We start from the raw sequence: 25028 nt of genomic DNA, 5'->3' as shown, positions 1-25028 counted from the left end.
AACAATTTCTGAAGTGCATATATTCCTTGCTCCATTCTGATTTCATAAGTTTAAATTTTCATTCAATTCAAATGGGTGCCTCAGTATTATAAACATAGGCACTACAATTCTCACTGAATTCTTCCACTAGGGAGGCTGACACACTTTTCCAGTTAAATGCACTTGAAGGTAAACACCATGACCAAGCAAAAATGTATTTGTACATCGTTATATAAATGCCTTTTAAGCTACAGAAATTACACTTGAAATCAAAAACATTTAAAAGTTTTCTCCACAATATTCATTACCTTCCTGCGAGATCCACTAAATTAATCTTGCTAATTATTTCAGAGGGGAGGTTGTTCTCCAATATAGCCTGGAAAGTAAAATAAAATATTAAAAAACAAATAACTATGGCCTACTAAAGCCTGTGGCCAAGAAAACCAGTGACTAAAAACTTTTATGATATTCTCAGTTAATCAAACAAATTAATTGCTTCTTATATCTTGGACTTTAATCCATTTTCAGAGTACAGTAGTAACTGGTGGGTTACTCGTAACATCTGACAGCCTATCACAAAGCTATCAGTTTCAAATTTATAACATTGCCTACCACAAAGTTACAACACCTGGAGAATGAGACTGGGGTTGAGGAAAACGAAAACTGACTATTAAATAAGTGATTCAATCTCACAATACAGATTGTAGAAAATGAACAAACATATTCTAAAGCAGTGCTTCTCAATAGAGAATGACATGGGGAAGTTTATCCCTGCTCAGTTCCCACAGGTTCTATCTCCATCCTCATTCCGTCCCTGAGAGCTCTGTCTCTAACCCCACCCCATCCCCATGGACTCTGTCCTTATTTGCACAAGCCTCAAACGCTTATGATTTTATATATAAATCTTTTTATTAAAGTATAAAAAGGGACAAAATTCTGTATAACCATTTATAACTCACAAATATCTGGTTTTGGTACAACCTTCCCAAAGATTTAGCTGCCTATTAAAGGCATTTTCAAAACAGATGGATGTCCAAAAGACAGCATAAACCACCACTTAGACATCTTACTAGACAAAACATCCAAGTGGGCATTTTCAACACTGACTTTCTGAACGTCTTTCTGGTTGTTTTGTTTCCAGTGCATCTAAATCTTAATGGGGGGGGGTGTTAAAGGTGTGTTTTGGGTGGGATTAACACTTGGGACATTCGGTAGGGATAATCAAACCTTTAAGGAAACAGACAGACGTTTCAAACATGCATAAGGGTCAAAAAGGTGCCCAAATTGACAAGATGAAAAGATTAAAGCATGACCCCCACCCTTACTCCCCAGTGCTGACTGACCCCTCCCGCTACCCAAAGATCTTGACCAAAAAACAGTACTGTCCAATCTGTCTGAACGGCTTGCCATCAGCTGAGCCAGTTTCATGGAGTCCTGCTGACTCAACTGAACAGGATTCCCCTGCCAGGATCAGCTAAACCAGCAGGAAGAACCGTAATTCCTCTCTCCCTTCTTCCCTCACACCCACCAATCCCTCCAAGCCCCCCTCCACAGAAAGCCACTGTCCTCAGAGCCATACACCCCTCCCCTCAACATCACCTGACATCACCCAACAGCACCCGCAATTCCCCTTGATATCACTGACACCCCCAAGATCACCTGACACTCCCCCCAATGTCACTGACATCTCCAGACATCACACAATACTCTCTCCGATATCACTGACATCCCCCGCCATCACCCGACACCCCATGTACCTTCCGAAGAAAAATCAGCAGGAGGGAAGCCCACTCCCTCCTAACGATAGGGCCACATTTTCAGAATGATAGGCCTTGCCCCTCCCAATGCATTTTGGGATGAAGTGGAAGGGGCCCAAGGTCCTGAGCAGATGTCAGTGATGGCGGGGAAGTGTCAGTGATAACAGGGGGAGTGTCGGGTGATCTTAAGGGGTGTCAGGTGATGGCAGGGAGGTGTCAATGATATCAGGGAGAGTGTTGGATGATGGCGGGGAGGGGTCAGTGATATTGAGGAGAGTGTCAGGTGAAGGCAGGGTGATGTCGGGAATGTTGGGGGGAGGGATGTAGGCCTCTGAGGACAGCAGCTCTCTATGGAGGGGGGCTGAGAGAGGATCGGTGGGTGTGAGGGAGGAAGAGAGGAACTGCGTTTTTCCCTGCCGATTTAGCTGATCCTGGCAGCGGAATCTCGTTCAGCTGAGCCGACAGAACTCCACCAAACCAGCTCAGCTGATAGGGATTCCCGCTGCTGCGATTAGCTGATGCCAAGATTTTCGGAGAAGGTAGTAGGGTACCATGTCTGAAAAGCTGGCTTTTATGCGTTTTTCATATGGACATCTTTATATTAAAGAATGGCCAAAAAAGATAGACATACTAGGGAGCAAAATGTCTAGACAGGTCTTTCTCAAAAGAAAAAGATAAGACGTCCAGTTTTTTTGAGAATGGGCCTTTTCTCTAATGGATTTCTGACCAAATTTCCCAAGACATCCAAACTCAAACTGAGACATCCTATTGAAAATGCCCCTCTTTGTTTTTACATCATCTGGGAAAGCTACTGGATTGTCTTTCAGACATGGGAGTAGAAGAGAAAATAAGTCTATTAAACATTAGAAATGTTCCTTGATGCCAGCAACAGTAAGATGCTTGAGCAGCTGGGCACATGACAGAAGGACGTTGCAGATGGCAGACAAGACAAAGATGATAATATTTAACAGTAGTTCAATTAAATCTAAAAGCAGCTTCTGCAGTATTTTTTAATCATTTAGTTCAGTTGACAATTGTCTAAGATGTGTTAAGTTTTTACATTTTGATGCTAGTCTCAAGTTTTTAGAGAATGACACAAGGACAAAGTTTGCCCCCATCCCCATGTCATTCTCTACTTCTCAACCCAGTCTTTGAGACACACCTAGTCTCATCAGGTTTTCAGGATATCCACAGTGAATATGCATGAGATAGATTTACATACCATGGAGGCAATGCATTAAAATTCCTGTCCTACCTCTGCCCCCCCCCCCCATTTTTTTTTTTTACCACAGTAAAAAGCAAATATGCAATTTTTAGCCCCTAGGAAATTAACCAGGTACTGCCCTCTGCACTTAAGAGCTACTTCATCAATCATTTTAAGTAAAATGAGAGAAACCACAAATTCTAACCTGTGTGAACTGAATGGTGAAGATTGCATGAGACCTACTGCTGGCATCATGTACATGGGTTGCTGCTGTAATTCTATACAGAAAATAGCAAAAAAAAAAAAAAATCAATTTGTCAGTATAAATGCAAATATTTTACAGTTCATAATTTAGGGTCCATTCCCAGTGGAGTGGCAGCCTAGCTTTTACACTAGTAAACTAAGAACCAGGGTTCAAATCTGGGTTTAAATCTCAGCAATGTTCCCTTGAGATCTAGGACAAATCATTTAACTTTTACCTCAGGTATGAATTTAGAATTGTGAGCCCTCCAGGGACAGGGAAATACTTATCTGGTTGAATGCAAATTCTTTGGGAAATAAATAAATATATTGATGATACTGTGGGAGAACCATGAACACACCAGTAGTATTCGTCTGTGATAGGATTTTCAAAAGGAAATGCAACCTACTTTTCTCTTTGAAAACCAATTTTCAGGCCTAAAACCAAATGTCTACAAGTACTGCAAGGTGTATCAAAATGATTCTCTTATAAATTTATGGTTCATATAAAATAACTGCAATTGGGTTTATAAACATTTAGACAAATTCCTAAAAAAAAAAAAAAAAGCCCAATAACTGCTATTAACATAGACATAGGGAAAGCCATATTGCATCCAGTATTTGTGATCTGGATTGGCCAATGCTTGAAGCAGGATACTTGGCTAAATGGACCATCAGTCTAACCTACTAATTGCCTCTTTTACAAAGCCACGTAGCAATAGCCCCGAAGCCCTTTAAATCTCTATGGGCTTCGGGGCCGTTAGCGCAGGGCAGCCACTAGCGCAGCTTTGTAAAAGAGGCCATAAATGTAAGGAAATGAATCTACATAAGTTTTAGATTAATTACAGATTATTTCTTTGTTTAAAAATTTATATACTGTATAATACCTATAATTATATCTGTTTTTCCCAATACAAATAATAAAAAGCTTAGTACATTTTCCAAAACAGCTTTTCAGTTAAGAGGTTGGGTTTTTACATTATAAACCTGTAAAATATAAGAAACAGATACCCTGACAAAAAATATGGATATATTTGATTATAAGTACATATTTTCATCAATGCAAACTTATGAAACAAGAAATTCTATACATGAAAAGGAACCAAAAATAAATAAATACCTTTTGGCTATCCCTTCCTCCAGAAGTTCTACCACTTGGTTGTAGTCATTAATTAGATGTTGTGATAAACCTATTATCATAAAAATGAAATTAATTAATTCAAATGGGTCTTGGTCCACATCAGAGAATACACTTTATTTCAGATTGGTAAGAGGAAAACCCAAGTCCCAACTCATAAAAGATAATAGTGTCACATCTATTAATTCAGTTCCTAGATACAGTTGAAACATGATCAGACAGTTGAAATTCTACCTAAACCTGTAATTTTTCAAGCCATTCCTGGAGCAACTCCTCATCAGTCTGGATAGCCACAATGAGTACATATTGGATAAATTTATATGCAGTGGAGGGTTAATCCTGTCCAGAAAGGACTCCATTAAAATGGGGGGGGGGGGGGGGGGGGAGGGGGAGAATGGCAGATCATTTACAAGGGCAGCAAAACAGGCAGCATTACCCTTAGTACCCCACCTTATTCATGTTTCTAGTAGTATTATTTGCTCCATAAGATGCACTTTTTCCACCCCCAAAAAGGGGGGTGGAAAAGTGGGTGCGTCTTGTGGAGCGAATACACCTCTCCCCCCGCCCCGGTGCCTTTTTATTTTTTTTAACTGGATGGTCAGTGCTGGACGGCTGTCTTTCTCCCTGAGTGGCACATAAGGCAGAAGCGCGACCTTTGCGCTTCCTGCCTGGACAGGCTCCGCTCCGTGATTGGCTTGATGTCAGTTCTTGCAATTTGTAAGAACTGACGGCAGGACCATGCAGGAAGCGCAAAGGGCGTTCCTGCCTTATGCGCCGCTCTGCAGGGAGAAAGGCAGCCGTCCAGCACCGACCACGCCAGTTAACAAAAGGTATGGGGTGGGGCTGCAGGCTTCAGGCATTGAGCTTCAGGCTGCAGGCTGTGGGCTTCCCAACACCAGACGCACCTATGTGTAGAGGAGGAAATCCAAGAAAAAAAATTCTGAACCAAATTTTTTTTTTTCTTGGTTTTTCCTCCTTTACAGGTCTTATGGTTCAGTGCATCTTATAGAGCGAAAAATACGGTAAATAGCCTGCAATATTAGTATGGCCATTGACTCAGCTACTTGAGTGCCTGCATTTCCACTAAGGCTTTCAATTTTACAAAACCTCCAATCTGCAAGGCGGACTCATGATTCCATAAATACAGCTTGCTATAAAAATGACACCCATTGCTAGAGAGTTTCCTATAACCCCAAGTCTCTGCCTGCCAGGCACATAACATAGAAACATAGAAACAGACGGCAGATAAGGGCCCACGGCCCATCTAGTCTGCCCACCTTAATGTCCCTCCTCTACCTTTGCCCTGTGAAGAGATCCCATGTGCCGATCCCATTTGGCCTTAAAATCAGGCACGCTGCTGGCCTCAATCACCTGTAGTGGAAGACTATTCCAGCGATCAACCACTCTTTCAGTGAAAAATAATTTCCTGGTGTCACCTCGTAGTTTCCCGCCCCTGATTTTCAACGGATGCCCTCTTGTTGTCGTGGGACCCTTGAAAAAGAAGATATCTTCCTCCGCCTCGATGCGGCCCGTAAGATACTTGAACGTCTCGATCATGTCCCCCCTCTCTCTGCGCTCCTCGAGCGAGTATAGCTGTAATTTGTCAAGCCGTTTTTCGTATGGTAGATCCTTGAGTCCCGAGACCATTCTTTGCACCGACTCCAGTCTCAGCACATCCTTGCGATAATGCGGCCTCCAGAATTGCACACAGTATTCCAGGTGGGGCCTCACCATGGATCTATACAATGGCATAATGACTTCCGCCTTACGACTGCATTTTCACTAGGACTTCTAAGGGCTCCTTTTACGAAGGTGCGCTAGCGGTTTTAGCACGCACTTAGCACGCGCTACAATGCCGTCCGCGCCAACGCCTCCATAAAGCTGGTGTTAGTATTTTCCGTGTAGCGGGGGATTAGCGCGCGCTAAAAGTGCAAGCACATCTTCGTAAAAGGAGCCCTAAGTTATTATAAACCAACAGTTTACTAGACAGACCCAGGCTCCAGTAGGTTCTAACATTACAGCTGTCCAACAAGCTTGGACACATGGATACCTTTGCTCACACTTGGACGTATAATATTCCACATTAAGAAATTTGTCTGGCAGCCCCCACACTCATTACTGGATCAGATAAGTATGGCGCTATGGATAGAAAAACATGTCATTAAGTTGTGCTTTCTTCTCCATTCACATCCAATGATGAAAGATCCTTTGTGCTTATTCAAGGCACTCGAACACTGTTACTGGTTTGTTTGTTTTTTACTGCAATATTTTTATTGAATTTTTTGTAAGAATAATAAGCAATAAAATACATATACACAAAACAAGTCACTGATGTAATATGTCCATATTAAAAAGCTTTCAGAAGGTTGCTTGAATATCCTTCAAGTATGTGGCAATAGGAGACCAAATACTGCGGCTAGTTCCGGATGAAAGAGGATAAAGTTTTTCAAAAATAAACTGCTCGTATTGCTTGTATACTCTTGTTACTGTTTTAATTACCATTACATTTATGTTTATTTATTACATTTGATATATCACATAATTTTGGACCAGCCAAGCGATTTACAAAGTAAAATAAAAAAATAAAAAAATCCAAAAGGAACACTACAATGGTTACAAAATGAGAGATTGCTCATTCATACAGGGGGGGGTGAAGGGGAAGGGGAAAGGCAGAGGGATATATCTAGCAAGTGAAGGGAGGGAAAATTCAGAGAAAAGTCCCAGCAGCAAAGCATTCCATAGGATGGGAGCCAAAAAGAAAAAGGGCACTATTCTTTGTAGACTCTCACTGTGCCCTCGACAGTGATGAAAGAACCAGGGCAGGATTAACCAATAGGCCAAGTAGGCAGGTGCCTAGGGCCCAAAATTGTCAGGGGGGCCCGATGAAGGAGGGCATCAACATTGTTTTTTCCAAACGGCAATGAGCCCTTCCAGCATCGATCGGCAATGCAGCCCCCACCCCCATCGACGGAAAGTAAGACAAGCAAGCAACGCGGGTAAGAAAGGCAACGGGAACTGTAATTGTGCAAGTGGTGCTGCTTGCCCAAAGCTTCCCTCTGACGCAGCTTCCTGTTTCCACTTGGGCGCATGGTGGGGTGGGGCGGGGCAGGGGGCCCAGTGTACTTGTGTGCTTAGGGGCCCTCGACGAACTAATCCTGCCCTGGAAAGAACCAAGCAATAGTCCTGGCAAAGAACACCTGAAGATGTCCAGAGAAAGGTGACAAAAATGGTAGAAGGTTTGCACCAAAAGATGTATGAGGAGAGACTGGAAGCACTGAATATGTATATCCTAGAGCAGTGGTCTCAAACTCACGGCCCAGGAGCCACATACAGCCCGCCAGGTACTATGTTGAGGCCCTCAGTATGTTTATCATAATCACAAAAGTAAAATAAAACAGCTTCTTGATCATATGTCTCTTTAGCTATAAATTACAATATTATTATTAAAACTTAGCCAAAAGGAAAGATTTATAAACTATAAAGAGTTTTACCTCATGCAAAATTGCCATTTCTTTAATAACACATTAACTAAGACTCCATTTACCTACCCCCCACTCAAAGGCACCCAGCGTAAGAAGATGTTTGACAGTCTGCTAGCGACACAAGCAGCGAAATTGGACCATGCCATCTCCAACCTGCTGATGACAACAAGCGATTTCAAATCTTTTCGCAAAGAAATCAAAACCCATCTATTCAAAAAATTTATACAGATGTCATAACTCCAACCTGGACTCCCCTCAGTGTGACTCCCCCATCCTCCCTTCTTCACCAGTTACCCTTCCCCTCAAAGCCCAAGCTTGTCAACTGCTTCCCTAACTGCATATATACTGAAACTGCACTATATCCTATCTGTACAGCATCCCGGATTGTATATCCACTGGAATAGCCCAATCCTCCTTGCCGTATCCCATTCCCTAAACTATACTACACCATTCTTCTTGTAACTCCTCTGGAAATGTTCTTCTTCTTGTAACTCTTCTGGAAAAGTCCAAAGTCTCTTTGTAATCATCCTGGAAATGTCCAGATGTCTCTTTTGTAATCCGCCCAAAACTGCAAGGTTGAGGCGGAATAGAAATCAGTAATGTAATGTAATGTATTTTTTTCCGAGGCCCTCCAAGTACCTACAAATCCAAAATGTGGCCCTGCAAAGGATTTGAGTTTGAGACCACTGTCCTAGGGGAAAGGACGGACAGGGGAGATATGATTCAGACGATCATATACTTGAAAAGTATTAACATAGAATAAAATATTTTCTAGAGAAAAGAAAATAGTAAAACTAGAGGACATAATTTGAGGTTGAGTAATGTAAGGAAATTCTTCTTTATGGAGAGGGTGGTTGATGCCTGGAATGTGGTCCCAAGGGAGGTAGTGGAGAGGAAAACGGTGACAGAGTTCAAAAAAGCATGGGATGAACACAGAGGATCTCTAATCAGAAAATAATGGTACATATCGAAGAACTAAGGCCAGTAATGGGCAGACTTGCATAATCTATGTCTCATATATGGCCATTCAGTTGCGGATGGGCTGGGGAGGGCTTCGACAGCTAGAATAGTTTAGATGGGCTGGAGTGAGACTCCAGTAGATGGAACCTAAGCACAGTACTGGGCAGAGCTCTGGGTTTCTGGCCCAGAAATATCCAAGAAAAAGGACAATTTAAATTAAATCATTAATTTATAGAGAGAGTGTATGGTTGGGAAGACTGAATGGACCATTCGGGTCTTTATCTGCCATCATTTACTATGTTACTATGGGTTCTTTTTTTAGTTGATTGATTGTAAAGCCTCTGCTGGTATATAAGGAATAATTTCCTTTGCAACATAATCTGGATTCCCTTCTCTAAGTGCTCTGAAAGATAATAGCAGATTATTAAATTGAATTTGATAAGTATTTGGTAGTCAGTGTCGTTGAAAGAAGAGGTATTAAATGATCTCTGCATTAGACCCTGCACAAAAAGCATGCTGCATTATTCTGAAGAGACTGCATCCACTTGATTGTAGACTGTGAAAACCCAGCATACATTACATTACAGTAGTGTAAATGGGAAGTTACCAAAGATATAAGGTATGTAGCATGGTTGTGCTTCTGTTAACCTCAGCCAATCACGGAGTGGCGCAGGACCAGGCAGGAAGCGCAAAGATCGCGCTCCTGCATTGTGCGCTGCTCTGCAACAAAAGCCAGCCGTCCAGCAGGAGACCGTGCTGGATCACCGCCAGTTTAAAAAGGTATGGGGAGGGTCTGCGGGCTGCTTCAGGCTGCGGTGAGCTGCTTCGGGCATCCCAGCACCAGATGCACCAGACCACCAGGCACATCCCCCTGCAGAGGAGGAAAAACCAAGACAAAAATTTCTGAACCAAATTTTTTTCCTTGGCTTTTCCTCCTCTACAGGGGGGTGCGTCTTATAGAACGAAAAATATGGTAGGTCCTTGCGTCTTCCTTCATACTGCTCAAAGTGCAAGCTCTGTAACATTCTGGTAGTCCTTTCCTGGACTGCTTCTACACCAGTATCTCTCTTCAAGAAAAAAAACAGTATCCAGAAAAAGAAACAATTCCACTAACAACCCATGCAGAGGCATTACCACTTCCTTATTTTTAACTAAATATATTTTCCTATGTATTCCAATGTTTTCCGACCTGAGATCATCAGATAATAGCATCCCAAGATCTCTCTCAGCAGCACCTTACCCATCATGTTTGATCTTTTGAAGTTCTGCACCTCAAATATAAAATTATAATTTTACTTGACCCCTCTTGGAGCTTTCTTAAGATCACTCTTGAGGTGTTCACCAAGTTGCAGATCTTTCCTAACAGCCCCTTGTAATATCAGTCATGTACATATTGAAAATATAAGTAATTTTTCTGGGCAAGTTTACATAACCCAAACTGATTTTATTCTTAATAACGCTGAGCATATACACTGACCATCTGACTTCAAATTTAAGGACAATGAATCATCAACATACAATCTGTTCTACTCATGCTGGGTCAAAACAGCATTTTAATGCTATCACATGACAACTGAAATAAGTATAGTTGCTGTTTTCAGAACTGAAACTCAAAATGTGACAATCAAAAGTCTCCTTTGCCCCAGAGGGACACCCATAGCATTTTCAGACTACCAGTAGAATGTAATCCTATGAAATGTGATCTTATATGCTGGTAGTCTTTAGGAATAAGGATCATATAGGATAGATCACTATACAGAAAAGAGCTAGAACAGATGGACACCATACCACATGAGTATAAAAAAAGGAAACAATCATTAAGTGAAAAAAGTGAAGAAAGCAGCATAAAGTGGACAAACCACCCCATTCCTTATCAATACAAAGTGGACAAACCACTTCATTACTTATAAGGTTTTATTTACTGGTCCTATCAAAAGATCCTTCTAAAACAGTGATTCTCAACCCTGTCCTGGGGGGACCCCCAGCCAGTTGGGTTTTCAAGATATCCCTAATGACTATGCATGAGAGAGATTTGCATACCTGTCATTTCCATTATATGCAAATCTCTCTCATGCATATTCATTAGGGATACCTTGAAAACCTGACTGGCTGGGGGGGTCCCCCAGGACAGGGTTGAGAACCACTGTTCTAAAAGAAGCTAAATTCCATCGAGGCATTAATCCAACAGAAATACATTTGGACCAAGTGAGCAGAAGGAGCACTTGGAAAGCTTGTGGAAAACTTTAGCTGACTAAAGGAGTATTTATTTCCTGAGAAGAAAAGCACTGCTGAATAGTGAGACTACTAGCAAGTGTTTAAATTATCTGACCTGTAACTCACTGGACCTGTAAGGGACCACAGCAAATTAAGTAAAGAATTATTTCTAATAGCTCTCAAAGGATGAAAAGCAACCAGATTTATTCAACTGATTAACAACCGTTTCATGCAAGAGGAAGAGTAAAACCACAGAGCCGTAGCCACTTAATATTGATTAAACTAAAATTATATATATAATTTATTCATTCACTTCGGTTCTGCAAATCTAATAAAACTGTCCTCTCTGGATTACAGCATAAACATATAACGTACTCCACTGCTATAATTCTGAACATCTCTGGAAAAAAGTGACTAAAGTCACCAGAAAAAAAAATGAATTCTGTTAGAGCAAATAATTAGTGATCCCAAAACAACTGTTTTATAAAGAGACAGGGATGGCAGACGCTGCTAAGAATGAGGTATGATTTTCTTGGCAGCAAGCTAGCTCATTGGGATCACTATCAAGTGATTTATTCTTAACAACATCGGCAGTTCTCTGAAAGGCCTTACAAACTACAGGCACTCCCCAGGTTAAGAACATCCAACTTACATCAGACTCGCACTTATGAACTGGGGTCCTGCCTCTCCCTTCCTGTGCCAATGCGTCCTTCTTCCTCCCTTTCTGCCCCAATGTGACCTTCTTCCTCCCTTCCATGTCCCTCATTGTCCTTCCAAATTCATGTCTCCCTCACACGGGTGTTTACCTCCTCTGGCTGGCTCCCTCCTCCCAGCTGCATTTCTCTTCACAAAGCCGCGAACAGTGGCTCCTGTACGCAGCCCGCATCTGACCTGGAAATCTTCTCTATAACGAAAATGTGAGTTCCAGCATCACTGTATCTTGGGTTGTAAATTCCCTTGAACTGACAGTGTTTTTGTTACTTTGATGACATTCCACCTTGTAACACCATGTACAGTATGTTTTGATGTGACAAGTTACAAGACTCCTGAGGCAGGCACTGTTGGCCGAAATATGTACGTGTCAAGTCATTGAGCTCATAAAGAGTACTAGTTATTGAACATCTCCACTGTTTCTTTGTGTGCCCTGACCTGTGGGGGCAATTCTCCTGTTTTTGTGGCTATGCTTTTCTCTGAAGACAAGACGCTCATGTACTGAAGTGCATCTTTTTATGCACACTATTAAAATTTTTTACTTGCTATGTCTCCTCAGCAAATGAGCCCAGTAGAAAATAGAATGCAAAGTTTAGCTATGCAAACTTCTGCAGAAAAAAACTTATACCTTATTATTCCTCTTGCAAAACATTTTATAAAGCTATTACTGCACACAGTTGTAATATGTGTTCATAGTTAATGAGCTGATTTGCATAATTTTGCAGGACTTCAATTTATTAAAGTGTTTTAAAAATATTTTTCACATATACAACTACATGCAAAGTTTAACTGTTTACAAAGCCTAAATGCTTCAAAGTCTATTTTGTGCACTTAGGGGCAAATTCTATATAGTCCACCTAGAAAATTGGCGCCAACTTGTGCGACTCTATAAAAGTTAGATGCATTGTATAGAATCATGCTTAGCGTTACAACTTAGATGTCACAACTTTTAGGTGCACCTTATTATGCCAGGGTTTTCTTGGCCTAAATGGCTGTACTTAAGCTAGGTACACAATGACGCGTAAGTCAAAAACAGGTACCTAACTCAAAAACACGCCCTGATCTGCCTCTAACCATGCTCACTTTAACTACGCACTTTGGACTAGTTGCCTACATTTTATAGAATTGTGTTTTTTGAGTTAAGCACCTAGCTTTCAATTAAGTCCAATTACCTAGCTTTCAATTAAGTCAAATTAATAGCAATTATTGGGTATGAAATGCCAATTATCAGTGCCAACTAAGCCTATCAATTGCATTTGTTAGGCATGCCAATGTAGGTACCTAATTTTGATTATATAGAATCTGCCTCTTACTAAACAATTCATGAAAATAATGTGCTCTGTTCGTCATTTTTACAGAATGCTTACTTTGTGAAATTTTGCTCATGACAGTATATCAACCTCCTACAGATTTCTGTTTGTAGGAATGGAACACAGCAAACACACACATGCAGGCTATGAGTCGGGAAGGAGGAGCTGCCAGTAGCTAGCTCCGAGTCCCTTTTATTATGCTTCTAAGCTAATGACATCATAGTAACTACCTAGTTTTCACATCTAATAATTGGTAGATACAAAGGTACATGCTTTTACATTGTGATCATCCTCGCTTTACCTCGTGATCACCCTCCAACTCAGCACTTAGATAAAACCTGTGTTTTTGCATGTCCTCAATGCCTGTCAGCTGATGTCCTTTCCAAATATGGACTGCTTAAATAAGATAAGGGTTAATATGTGACAGGGGTCTTGAGACAAGAGGGGAGGGGGGAATGCCTCAGCATTCTGTCACAAGGTGCTAACATTTTCCCTTGCTTTAGAATGGCTATGTGGCAAGAGGGGAGAGGGAATGAGGAATGATTCATAATTCTTTCACAGGGTCTCAGATCAGTGTGCTGATATGGCCTTGTATCAGAACTGCGTCCCTTCTTCTGTTTTGCAAAATTAGCTTTATAATAGACTACATGGGGAAAAGTGAAAATGGGTAAGTGGTACCCAGAAATAATTCACAAAATTACAGAGATAATACAGATTCCATTCTAATTCTGAGGCATACAACATTGCCCTAGGAAATCTATAAACAAAACTGACACCTATTATTTGGGGCATACCATTTTCTTAGGTAAAATATACACATACTTACTGTTTTAGATGCCTTATCTTACATTACATGTATAATTTTATATAACATTTAAAACTCCATGTAGCATGTATAATTCTATGTAGCAATTTGCATACATGCTAGATCAAGTTTCAAGTTTATTAAAAATTTGATTAATCGCTTATTCAAAATTCCAAGCGATGCACCCTGTCTTATTCCTATTCTGTCTTGACAGTGTATCACACAGATGTCTAATAAATAAACTGAGTGCTCTTGGGATGGGCCTCAAAATGACGGGCTAGGTCAGGAACTGGTTTAAGTGGAAGATGGCAGAGGGTAGTGGTCAATGGAGATCACGCTGAGGAAAGGGATGTAGTGTGCCTCAAAATTCTGTTCTTGGGCCTGTTCTTTTTAACATTTTTATAAGCGATATTGCTTATAAGGGCTGTCAGGTAAGATTTGCCTCTTTGCGGATGATACCAAAATCTGCAATAGAGTAGACACCCCGGATGGTGTGAATAACAGGAAGAAAGACCTAGAAAAGCTTGAAGAATGGTCTGATATTTGGCAGCTAAAATTTAATGCCAAGAAATACAAGGTCATGCATTTGGGCTGCAAAAATCCAAAGGAATGGTAGTTTAGGGAGTGAAGAACTTATGTGCACGACAGAAGAGCGGGACTTGGGTGTCATTGTATGTGATGATCTTAAGATGGCCAAACAGGTTGAAAAGTGACAGAGGAAAGCTTGAAGGATGCTAGGGTACATATGAAGAAGTATGGCTAGTAGGAAAAAGGAGATATTGATGCCCCTGTATAAGACTCTAGAATATTGTGTAGAATTCTGGAGACCACATCTTCAAAAAGATATAAAAAGAATGGAGTCGGTCCAGAGAAAGGCTACTAAAATGGTGCATGGTTTTCGTTGTAAGGCGTATGGGGACAAACTTAAAGATCTCAATATGTATACTTTAGAGGAAAGGCGGGAGAGGGGAGATATGATAGAGACGTAAATACCTACATGGCATAAATGCGCATGAGTCAAGTCTCTTTCAATAGAAAGGAGGCACTGGAATGAGAGATCATAGGATGAAGTTAAGAGGTGATAGGCTCCAGAGTAATCTAAGGAAATACTTTTTTACAGAAAGGGTGGTAGATGCGTGGAACAGTCTCCTGGAAGAGGTGATGGAGACAGAGACTGTGCCTGATTTCAAGAAAGAATGGGATAGACACATGGGATCTCTGAGAGATAGGAAGAGATAATGGTTACTGCGGATGGGCAGACTAGATGGGCCACTTGGCCTTTATCTGCCCTCATGTTTCTATAGAGAACCCAATAAATATAAATAAATAAATATGATGGCTGCATATGCACAAACCAATGATCTAATATAAAGAAACTGACCTTGTACATATGGACCTTTCTCAGGATGTTCTCGGACTCGAAGTGCGTAGGGCTTCTTCCGGTTCGACTGCTTTAACAAATCTCTAACTCGCTCATTATAGATTTCTAGAAAACTGAACAATGGAAATAGAAATAAATTTTGCTGATTTTATTTTTTAGATAAATGCTGGACTATACAAAGATCTTTAAAAAAAAATACAGAATACACCAGATTCAAAAAAACAGCATTCATTCTTCACAATATCATATTGTAGATCTTTGTGTGCACGTGCATGACCATCTTTAGGAAAACATGACTAAAATCATGGATCCAAAATGTTGAAAACGGTCAATATTCATATCATGGGTCCAAAAGCAGTCACATGTTTCAATTTCTGTAATTTTTTTTATATTCTCACATAAAAAAGATTGGATTTGGACTATTGTATTACAAATTTTTTGCTCTAATTCATTAAAAACCTTTTATTTCTGGAGTTTTTAGTCATGTTTTCCCAGAGATGGTCTCACATATAGCTACTGTTGACTGATAAACACTGTGTTGATGAACATGTGAAACAGTAGATATTGTTCAAAAATATCTACATAGATTTTAAATATCTTTACCTCTTTTATAAGGCTTCTTTCCTCTAATTTTATTTGGCCACCTCTTCTTAACAATCTCAACTACTGTAGTTTTTCCTTCTTCCTGACTCAAGAACATATACTACTGTAACTTTTTAGAGCAGAAAAAGTAGGTACAGTTCAAAACATTTACTTCCAGGCAATGGCACCCCTCTCCTGCTATGGACACATCCCCTTCCCTCTCCCCATACCTTTTTAACTTCTCCAGCTTGAGCAACATACCCAAATCAGTGTCGGCTCGCCCTTTGACGTCACTTCCTAGGTGCGGGTCCCAGAAGCAACGTTCTGATGCCGACGTGGGCAGCAACCTCGCGCTGGGGAAGTAAGAAAGGTATGGGGGAAGGCAAGGGGTGTATGGGTGTGGAGAGGAAGAGGGGTGCCACACCCTTAGAAAGACTGCGCTGAGGGCGGACCCCCTCACACACACCCCTCTTACTATGCCACCACTTCCAGGATTTTTATGCTTTATTAAAACTTGTTATACCTCTTGTTCTTACAAACAGATTCAAGTGATTTACAAATATCTAATATATAGAAAAAAACTCTATTTTAAAATAGGACAGACCTATACAAGTACAAAACAAAAGATAGACACATTCAACCCTACATGCAAATTCAAAACTTTTTTCATGAATTTTTATATCACAGGAGTCTCACTGAAAGGCCCATTTATCAGTTGTCCTGTAGATGTCACAAAATAGTGCATCTATTTTTATAAATTTCATTTAAAAAAGGGGGCTTTAAAAATAAACATGAGCTAAATCAGGGATTTAAAGTTAAATATCTCCTAAACACTTATCCAAAAAGAAGTCTCACCTGACTTCTATTCTACATGATGCTGGCTGCCCTGAGTAGTCATTGTTTCTTGAAAAAAGCCCCTGGGAAAATTTAAAAAAAAATGTTTTTAGTAGCAAAATCAAGGGAGTTGAAGCAAAAATTCATATTGTAAAAAGAGTCATATTGTAAAAAAAGTACCTCACATATTCTTGGTGTCAGTCCAACAGATGCCTTAAAATTAAACAAAAAAAAAAACAACAAGATAAATAGGAAGAAGCAAAAATAAATGCAGGACAAGATCTTTACATTAGCATACCTTAGTAAAAGGTAAGGAGATGTTAAGAGCAACAATTCCTCATCTTGTTTTTAGTAATTGTCTTTTTTGTACTTTTTCTAAAGATGTAATAATCAATTAATATCTGATATAATTCCCAGAAAAGCAAACAAATTATAATGAAAGTCTCAAACAAAAAAGCAGACAATCTGCATAATTCAATATGAAGCTTCTTGAATTTGTTTTAGAGTTTTATGAGTGATGAAGTTTCTTCTGTCACAATTGTATTAGCTTCATGGGTCATCAGACCTCTGAAGCAGGGACAGCAACAAAATTTGTGGGGGATGGGATAGGGAAATTGAGTTCCTGCGGGGACAGGGACAAATTTGTCCCCATGTCATTCTCTACTCACCACCTTAGGATGCTGAGGCAGCTGCTCTAACCTGTAGGTCACTCCGCCACAGTTCTACAGTTTGTATTCCATTTTCAAAAACTACCCTTTCTAGACCTTTCTATTTATGAGCACTGTACAAAATTAACTCCTGAAAAAGTTAATGAAATGAAGAATATCACTCACGGGAGTACCCATCATGGTATAGGTCTTTCCAGAACCAGTCTGTCCATATGCAAAGAGGCAGACATTATATCCTTCGATGGCCCCAGACAGCACTGATGTACCAAGGTCTTGATACACCTGAATAGACATCAACAGAAAAGGTACTAATTGAACATGTCCGCCAAGATGCCACCAAATATTCAACATTTTCTTCACACATCTTATGAAAGCATTTAGTACTTAATTTGGTGTTACTTCAAAACATGATTCAGAAGATAAAAGTTACTTTCTAAAAAAGACCATCGTTTTGGCTTTAAGGATATAAATATCTTTTTAAATGGGAGGCCTCCACCCTCCTCCTAATCTGCTTATATGCTCCTCACTTCTTTACCAAAATACTCACACGCCTCCTGAGAAGCAAGAACACAAACCTCAGCCTTGGGTTTACTTCCAGAGTCCCCCTGAACAAGGCTCTGGTTGGCACCAGCAGCCATTAAGCATTTAAAGCAAGGGTTCTCAAAACAGTCCTTGAGACACACTCAAGGTTTTCAGGATAAACCAAAATGAATATGCATGAAACAAATTTGCATATAACAGAAGCAATGCATACAAATTTTTCTTATGCATATTCACTTGGGATATCCTGAAACCCTAAGTCACCGAATGTGTACCAGTGAGTTAAGAACCTCTTTTTTTTTTTTTAATTAAATAGCAAGATATTATTTACTCATTAAAACACTTAAGTGGTTAATATTTCACATTAGTTGTCTTATGTGAGGCTGTTAGATGACTTCATAGTTCATATACCTTAGTTATACATCTAGTGTTGCACACTAATAGAGCACTGGAATTTAAGATAACTTTTCAAGACACAGCATTGGCTAATCTTATTCTAGTGACAGCTGGGTGGTGGAAGGTAAATTGATCTTGTTTCATAGCTCCCAACATGCTACCATTTTGTCCGGTACTGAAGTGAGGCTCACAGACCGGTAAGCCTCACTTCAGTGCCGGGCAAAATGGTAGAAACGATTATAAAAAATAAAATTGTGGAACACGTAGACAAACATGATTTAATGAGACAGAATCAGCATGGGTTCAGCCGAGGGAGATCTTGCCTCACAAATCTGCTTGACTTCTTTAAAGGTGTGAACAAATATGTGGATAAAGGTGAGCCGGTTGATATAGTATATCTAGATTTTCAGAAAACTTTTGACTAAAGTTCCTCATGAGAGCCTCCTGAGAAAATTAAAGTGTCATGGGATAGGTGGTAAAGTTCAGCTGTGGATTAGGAATTGGTTATCGGATAGAAAACAGAGGGTAGGGTTAAATGGTCATTTTTTTTTTTTCAATGGAGGAGAGTAAACAGTGGAGTGCCACAGGGGTTTGTATTGCTATTTAACTTATTTATAAATGACCTGGAAATTGGAATGATGAGTGAGGTGATTAAATTTGCAGATGACACTAAACTGTTCAAAGTTGTTAAAACGCATGCGGATTGTGAAAATTTGCAGGCAGACCTTAGGAAATTGGAAGACTGGGCATCCAAATGGTAGATGAAATTTAATGTGAACAAATGCAAAGTGATGCACATTGGGAAGAATAACCTGAATCACAGTTACCGGATGCTAAGGTTCACCTTGGGGATTAGTGCCCAAGAAAAGTTTCTGGGTGTCATCATAGACAATACGATTAAATCTTTCGCCAAATGTGCGGCAGCAGCCAAAAAAGCAAATAGGATGCTAGGAATTATTTTAAAAGGGATGGTTAACAAGACTAAGAATGTTATAATGCCCCTGTATCGCTCCATGGTGCGACCTCATCTGGAATATTGCGTTCAGTTCTGGTCTCCTTATCTCAAGAAAGATATAGTGGCGCTAGAAAAGGTTCAAAGAAGAGCGACCAAGATGGTAAAGGGGATGGAACTCCTCTCGTATGAGGAAAGACTAAAACGGTTAAGGCTCTTCAGCTTGGAAAAGAGATGGCTGAGGGGAGGTATGATTGAAGTCTACAAAATCCTGAGTGGAGTAGAACAGGTACAAGTGGATCGATTTTTCACTCCATCAAAAATGACAAAGACTAGGGGATACTCGATGAAGTTACAGGGAAATACTTTTAAAACCAATTGGAGGAAATTTTTTTTTCAACTCAGAGAATAGTTAAGCTCTGGAACGCGTTGCCAGAGGATGTGGTAAGAGTGGATAGCGTAACTGGTTTTAAGAAAGGTTTGGACAAGTTCCTGGAGGAAAAGTCCATAGTCTGTTATTGAGAAAGACATGGGGAAGCCACTTCTTGCCCTGTATCAGTAGCATGGAATATTGCTACACCTTGGGTTTTGGCTAGGTACTAGTGACCTGGATTGGCCACTGTGAGAACGGGCTACTGGACATGATGGACCATTAGTCTGACCCAGTAAGGATATTTTTATAAAGGAATATCAATGTAAACCAGAATGTACAATCTGTCATGCTTTACTGCTCAACCCACTTGCCTTCTTGTTTCTGTGGTCAACCATTTAAGCAGGATGAGAAATCAAAGGCTATCATGCAATACCAGAGGTGGCCAAAGCCAGTGACTATTATAGTATGAATGGGAATGAAATATCATTTAACTACTATTTTTCATCCATGCTCTAACCTCAGTTTGCCCTACGACTGCAAAGGAATGTTTACTGTGTATACTCAAACATAAACCTAGATTTTGAGGCAAAAAAAATGGCCCAAAAATGGGGAGGGGGAGGGGGTACTTGAGTCTTCTCTCTCTCAGACCCATTGCAGGCCCTCTCCCTGGGCCTACCTTAAGCCCTGCTAGTCCAGTGGTGAGCCAGGGCAAGAACAATCCTCTTAGGCTTCTGCCCCATGCAGTCTCACTACTCAAAATGGCTGATACAAGTTCCCACAGTGGTTGCTATGTATATTTATTTACTGCCTTTTCATGAAGAGATTCACCTAAAGTGGTTATAATACACTGAATAATAATCAGGTACTCTTAAGCATTTCCTCTCTCTGTCTTTGCAAGCTCACCATCTAACCGTGGTACCTGGGGCAATTGAAGGATTAGGTGACTTGCTTAGAGTTTCAAGGAGCAGGTTGGGATTGAACTCACAACCTCAGACAGCAGCCTTAACCACTAGGCCACTCACTCCCACAGTAACTTTGTGAAACTGACATGAGCTCCATTTATATTTGAGTCCTTTGACATCACTTCCTAGACGCGGGTTCCAGAAGTGACATCAGAGAGAACGCCAAAAAAGTACGGGGGAAGGCAAGGAGTGCGCATTGCAAATAGAGGAGTGGTTTGGGGGGGAGGAGGGGTGCTGCCGCGCCCTTAGGAAGATTGCACCCTGAGTCAACCGCATCACCCTTACTATGCCACTGCCCAGGTTTGATCATTTTTTTAAACCCTCCCCAATATAAAAAGGGATTGGAGGAGCACTCCCTAAGAGCTATGCCTAGGGTGGACCTACTCCCCCCCCCCCCCGCCTGAGGAAGGGTTATTTTGGTCTCCAAAAGTTACTAAAAAATTTTTGGTTGGCCCAGAACTTCCTCTCCGTCAGAATTGACGTCGGGGAGAGGAATGCTGGTCAGTCCGACACTTCTGCAGGGAGAGCTTGGGGCGGCAGTGGGGGACGTCGGGGAGAAGAAGGCTGATCGGCCCGGTAGATCGGGATGGCATCACGAGTCTATCACGGAGCCCGGGATGGACTCCGCAATCGACTCGCGTTGCCTTCCCGATCTGCCGGTCAATCACGATCGAAGTATTGGGCATCCCTGGTCTAACTCTCCTTTCCTTACTTTCCCTCCCTCCCTCTTCTGGTGTTTCTTCTCCCTGGCAGTACTTGAGGGGGTCCAGAGGAGAGCAACTAAACTGGTAAATGGTATGGAAAACTTTTCATATGCTGACAGGTTGAAAATGCTGGGGCTGTTCTCCCTGGAAAAGCGGAGACTTAGAGGAGACATGATAGAAACCTTCAAAATCCTGAGGGGCATAGAGAAGGTGGACAGGGACAGATTCTTCAGACTGGGGGGAACCACAAGTACAAGGGGTCACTCGGAGAAATTGAGAGGGGACAGGTTTAGAACAAATGTGATGAAGTTCTTTTTTACCCAGAGGGTGGTGGATACATGGAACGCGCTTCCGGGGGTTGTGATAGGCCAGAGCACACTACAGGGTTTCAAGGAAGGTTTAGATAGGTTGCTAAAGGATGAGGGGATTGAGGGTTACAGATAGATGTAGAGGTAGGTTACAGAAATGGTCAGGAACCACTTCACAGGTCACAGAACTGATGGGCCGCCGCGGGAGCGGACCGCTGGGCGTGATGGACCTCTGGTCTGACCCAGTGGTGGCAACTTCTTATGTTCATCTTTTTTCACCTTTTGGATGAGTTTATATTCAAGTATACAGTATACGGTAATCTCTGTGATAGAAACGTTCATTTTTGTTTCTACTGAGAAATGTCCTAAGTTTCGTGAAGTCCAATGCAAGGCCAGCCCACAGTATGATACCTTAAGTAAAACATCAGCCAAGCCTCCAACCCCCCCTCCCCCACGGGGTAGGTCAAGGCCTTATTTGATCCATCTCCTCCCTAGTTGCCCAGCATCCCCCCTTCTCCTCTCTACCCCCCACCCAAGGCTTTCAGCTTCTCATCTCTCCTTCTCTCTGCAGGGGCTAGATTATGGGCGGAGTCAGAACACATGTGTAATTTTATAAAACAAAAACAAAAACTGCAGGGATGATGTACAAGATACCAAGGGCTAGATTCACTAAGGCCATGGATCCAATCTGTGGCCGGGGGGCTGATTCACAAAGTGTTCATACAAATGAGGGCGATCGGAGTCACGCACACGATCCCGACGCATGCACAGACTATCTTCTTTGCTTGTAGATAGTCTGCGCATGCTTACAGAGCTTGAAACTTTTTTTTTCAATTTACTTTTTTACTTCATGAGCCTATGGTTTTAACCCACTTTAAACCCGTGGGTTAAAACCACGAGCTCACACTGCGGGGAAGGGAAGGCGAGTCGGGGCAGAGTGCAGGGTGGCGCAGTGGGGGCAGAGAGCAGGAGAGTCGGGCAGAGAGCAGAGCAGTCGGACAGGATGTGAGGGACTGGTCCTCAGCAGACACTTATTTTTTGATCGGCCAGCCCAGTCGGTGTTCCTGAAATTTTTTAGTGAATTGCTGCCTTTCTACATTTGCATGCGTGGAATGGGCATGGATTGGGAGTAAGGTTAGTGAATCGTGTCGGGGTTGCAAAGTGGTCGGGACACGATCAGTGTCCTTAGTGAATCTAGCCCCATTAATCTGGATCAATGAACAGTTTGTATCCAAAAGATATAGTCCACTTTAGGTTATAAACCAGGACCCAACATGGTCCATGTTTCAAAAAACACCTCTTCCTCAGGGGTCCTAAAGTTATTAAAATCACATTCTAGTGAACTATTTGGTATACATCTGGATAAAAGTACGATTTGGTGAACAGATAGTCGAATCCGGTAAGCTCCTCCGTGGTGCTGTACTGAAAACAAAAGTGAAAACTTTGTATCTTGTACATCATCCCTGCATTTTTCTTTTTTGTTTGTTTGACATATTACTACAGTTTTGTTGGATTTTTTTTTTTGCTTGTGTTTATATTTTATAAAATGCATACACATGTAAAGTGCATGCTTTTACACCTGCTCTTAAGCAAGTATGACCACACCTTGAATGTAGGTGCTAGTGCGTCCTGATTCACACTAGAGTTTTGTAAAGTCACATACTTTAAGTACTTGTATGTATTCAATAAAATAGCATCAAAATAAGTGCATTCCTGTTCACTTGGGCCCGGATTCTTGAACCGGCGTCGATTTTCTAGGCGCTGGTAGGCGCCCATAACTCAGTTAAAAACACTGTCCAAATGGTGTTTTTAACCGAGATTTGAGGTACCTATAAAATCAGCGCTGGAATTGTGCCTATGTAGACACTTTAGGCCGCTGAACATCAAAATAGGCATGGCCAACTCAGGAAGTGACATTAGGTGGCCTAAAGTGACTATGTTGGCACAATTGACATGAAGGTAGATGCTGGAAATGCAGGTCAAGAAAGCCTTGATCTACATTTCGGGTGCCTATCTTTCACATCAGCACAATCCCGAAACCAGCACCAATCGGCAGCCGCTTTTAAGACAGCCCCCTATATCGGCAGCAGTTCGAGAAACTGGGCCTTAATTTTATAACAGGGCACCTAGGTTAACTTCTAAGGGGGTAATTATGCTTTACATGCAGGAAAAACACTTCCATATTTTACATATGGAACCAGGCTCTTATAAAACTGAATCAATTACACATTTCTAGAAAATACCGCTACTAAACTAATGCAAGATAGTGCCCAATTTTATACACAAACAATCCCAGTGGGGTAGTTTGAGTGGCATTGCACTGTACACATGCTCTCTATAAAATGTGTGTGCATACAAGGTGTGTGCACACATTTACCCCTTCTTCACAGGTCCTGTCCATTTGTGGACTACTAGATTTCATCACAGAATTCTACATTATAAAGAAGATCATGGGTGCATATGTTGCCTTTACAAAATAAGTTTAACATAGGTGCCTTCTAGATTTTAATATAGACATCCTGTTAAAAAAATATATATCTCCACATTAACAAAGAAAGTAAAAGGAAACAAACCAGAAACAATGGGAATAATATTTATGTTACAGTATGTTATGTGCAGTCTTATATCCTGCCAAATCCTCACTCAACGGAGTTCTAGGTGTGTAACAAATGTAGTAAGTGATAAATAATACATATAAACTTAATATAACCAACAGGCTTAATACATAGATGACAAGAGGTGAAATTCAATCACATTCTTAATAGTATTTCTTAATGATGGTTGTCTATGGTATTTTGTTGCAGTTTATAGAGTTCTTGCTTTAGAGTGAGCTGTTGCTGCAGGGCCGGGACTGGCTGTGGGAGTCCACTCGGTTGACTTGAGCATCAGCAGATTTTTGTATTTGTGGAGGGTCCTAGAACCAATCCCCTCATGGATACCGAGGGACAACTATAATTTTTTAAAAATCTATAAAACAAAAGGTCGCTCGGAAACTAGAACAGATCTACCATGCCAGCACTAACTTCCAAAACAAGGGTCCTACCTATGAAAAGGCAGTGCCCTAAATATTAAGGCCTCTTTTTACTAAGCTGTGATAATAATAATAACAACAACTTTATTTTTGTATACCGCAATACCACAAGCAGTTCAGAGAGGTTTACAAAGGAAGAGACTGTACATATTCAGCGATGTTACAGGGAGAATTGTCAGGTACATTGGAATAAATTTCAATTACATTAGTGGGCCGAAAGAGGTTGGGTATAACCGGAAATATGTCAGAGATACAGCAGGTATTTCAGTGATGTAACAAGGTAGGGAGAGGTCAGAGAAATTTAGGTTTTAATTGATTTCCTGAAGGATTGGTAGGAGGGTGCACTAGAAATGAGGGTAGTTAGACATTTATTCCATTTACCTGCTTAGAATGACAGTATTCTGTCAAGAAATCTCTTGAAGACACAGCCCTTCAGGGAGGAGAAGGCAAACAGGTAGGCAGTACGTGTGCAAGTGGTGCCTGGATAGCGTTTTTAG

At 41.0% G+C, this 25028-nt stretch overlaps 1 protein-coding gene across 1 annotated transcript in view; it reads right to left on the bottom strand.

The window, feature by feature from the left end:
• STARD9 (StAR related lipid transfer domain containing 9) overlaps positions 1 to 25028 on the bottom strand; it is a 224778-nt gene that overhangs the window by 122120 nt on the left and 77630 nt on the right. Inside the window, exons 4-10 of the mRNA XM_033951109.1 lie at positions 17431 to 17547; positions 16778 to 16810; positions 16619 to 16680; positions 15182 to 15294; positions 4301 to 4370; positions 3146 to 3218; positions 288 to 355 (exon numbers count right to left, since the gene is read on the bottom strand). Of these exons, the coding sequence (XP_033807000.1) occupies positions 288 to 355; positions 3146 to 3218; positions 4301 to 4370; positions 15182 to 15294; positions 16619 to 16680; positions 16778 to 16810; positions 17431 to 17547 (536 nt within the window). The remainder of the gene's footprint in view (positions 1 to 287; positions 356 to 3145; positions 3219 to 4300; positions 4371 to 15181; positions 15295 to 16618; positions 16681 to 16777; positions 16811 to 17430; positions 17548 to 25028) is intronic.

The sequence above is a fragment of the Geotrypetes seraphini genome, chromosome 7 (genome assembly GCF_902459505.1).
Source record: "Geotrypetes seraphini chromosome 7, aGeoSer1.1, whole genome shotgun sequence".
Taxonomy (NCBI): Eukaryota; Metazoa; Chordata; class Amphibia; order Gymnophiona; family Dermophiidae; genus Geotrypetes; species Geotrypetes seraphini.
Note: the sequence above shows the minus strand (reverse complement) of the source record. Positions and strands in the feature narration are given on the sequence as shown.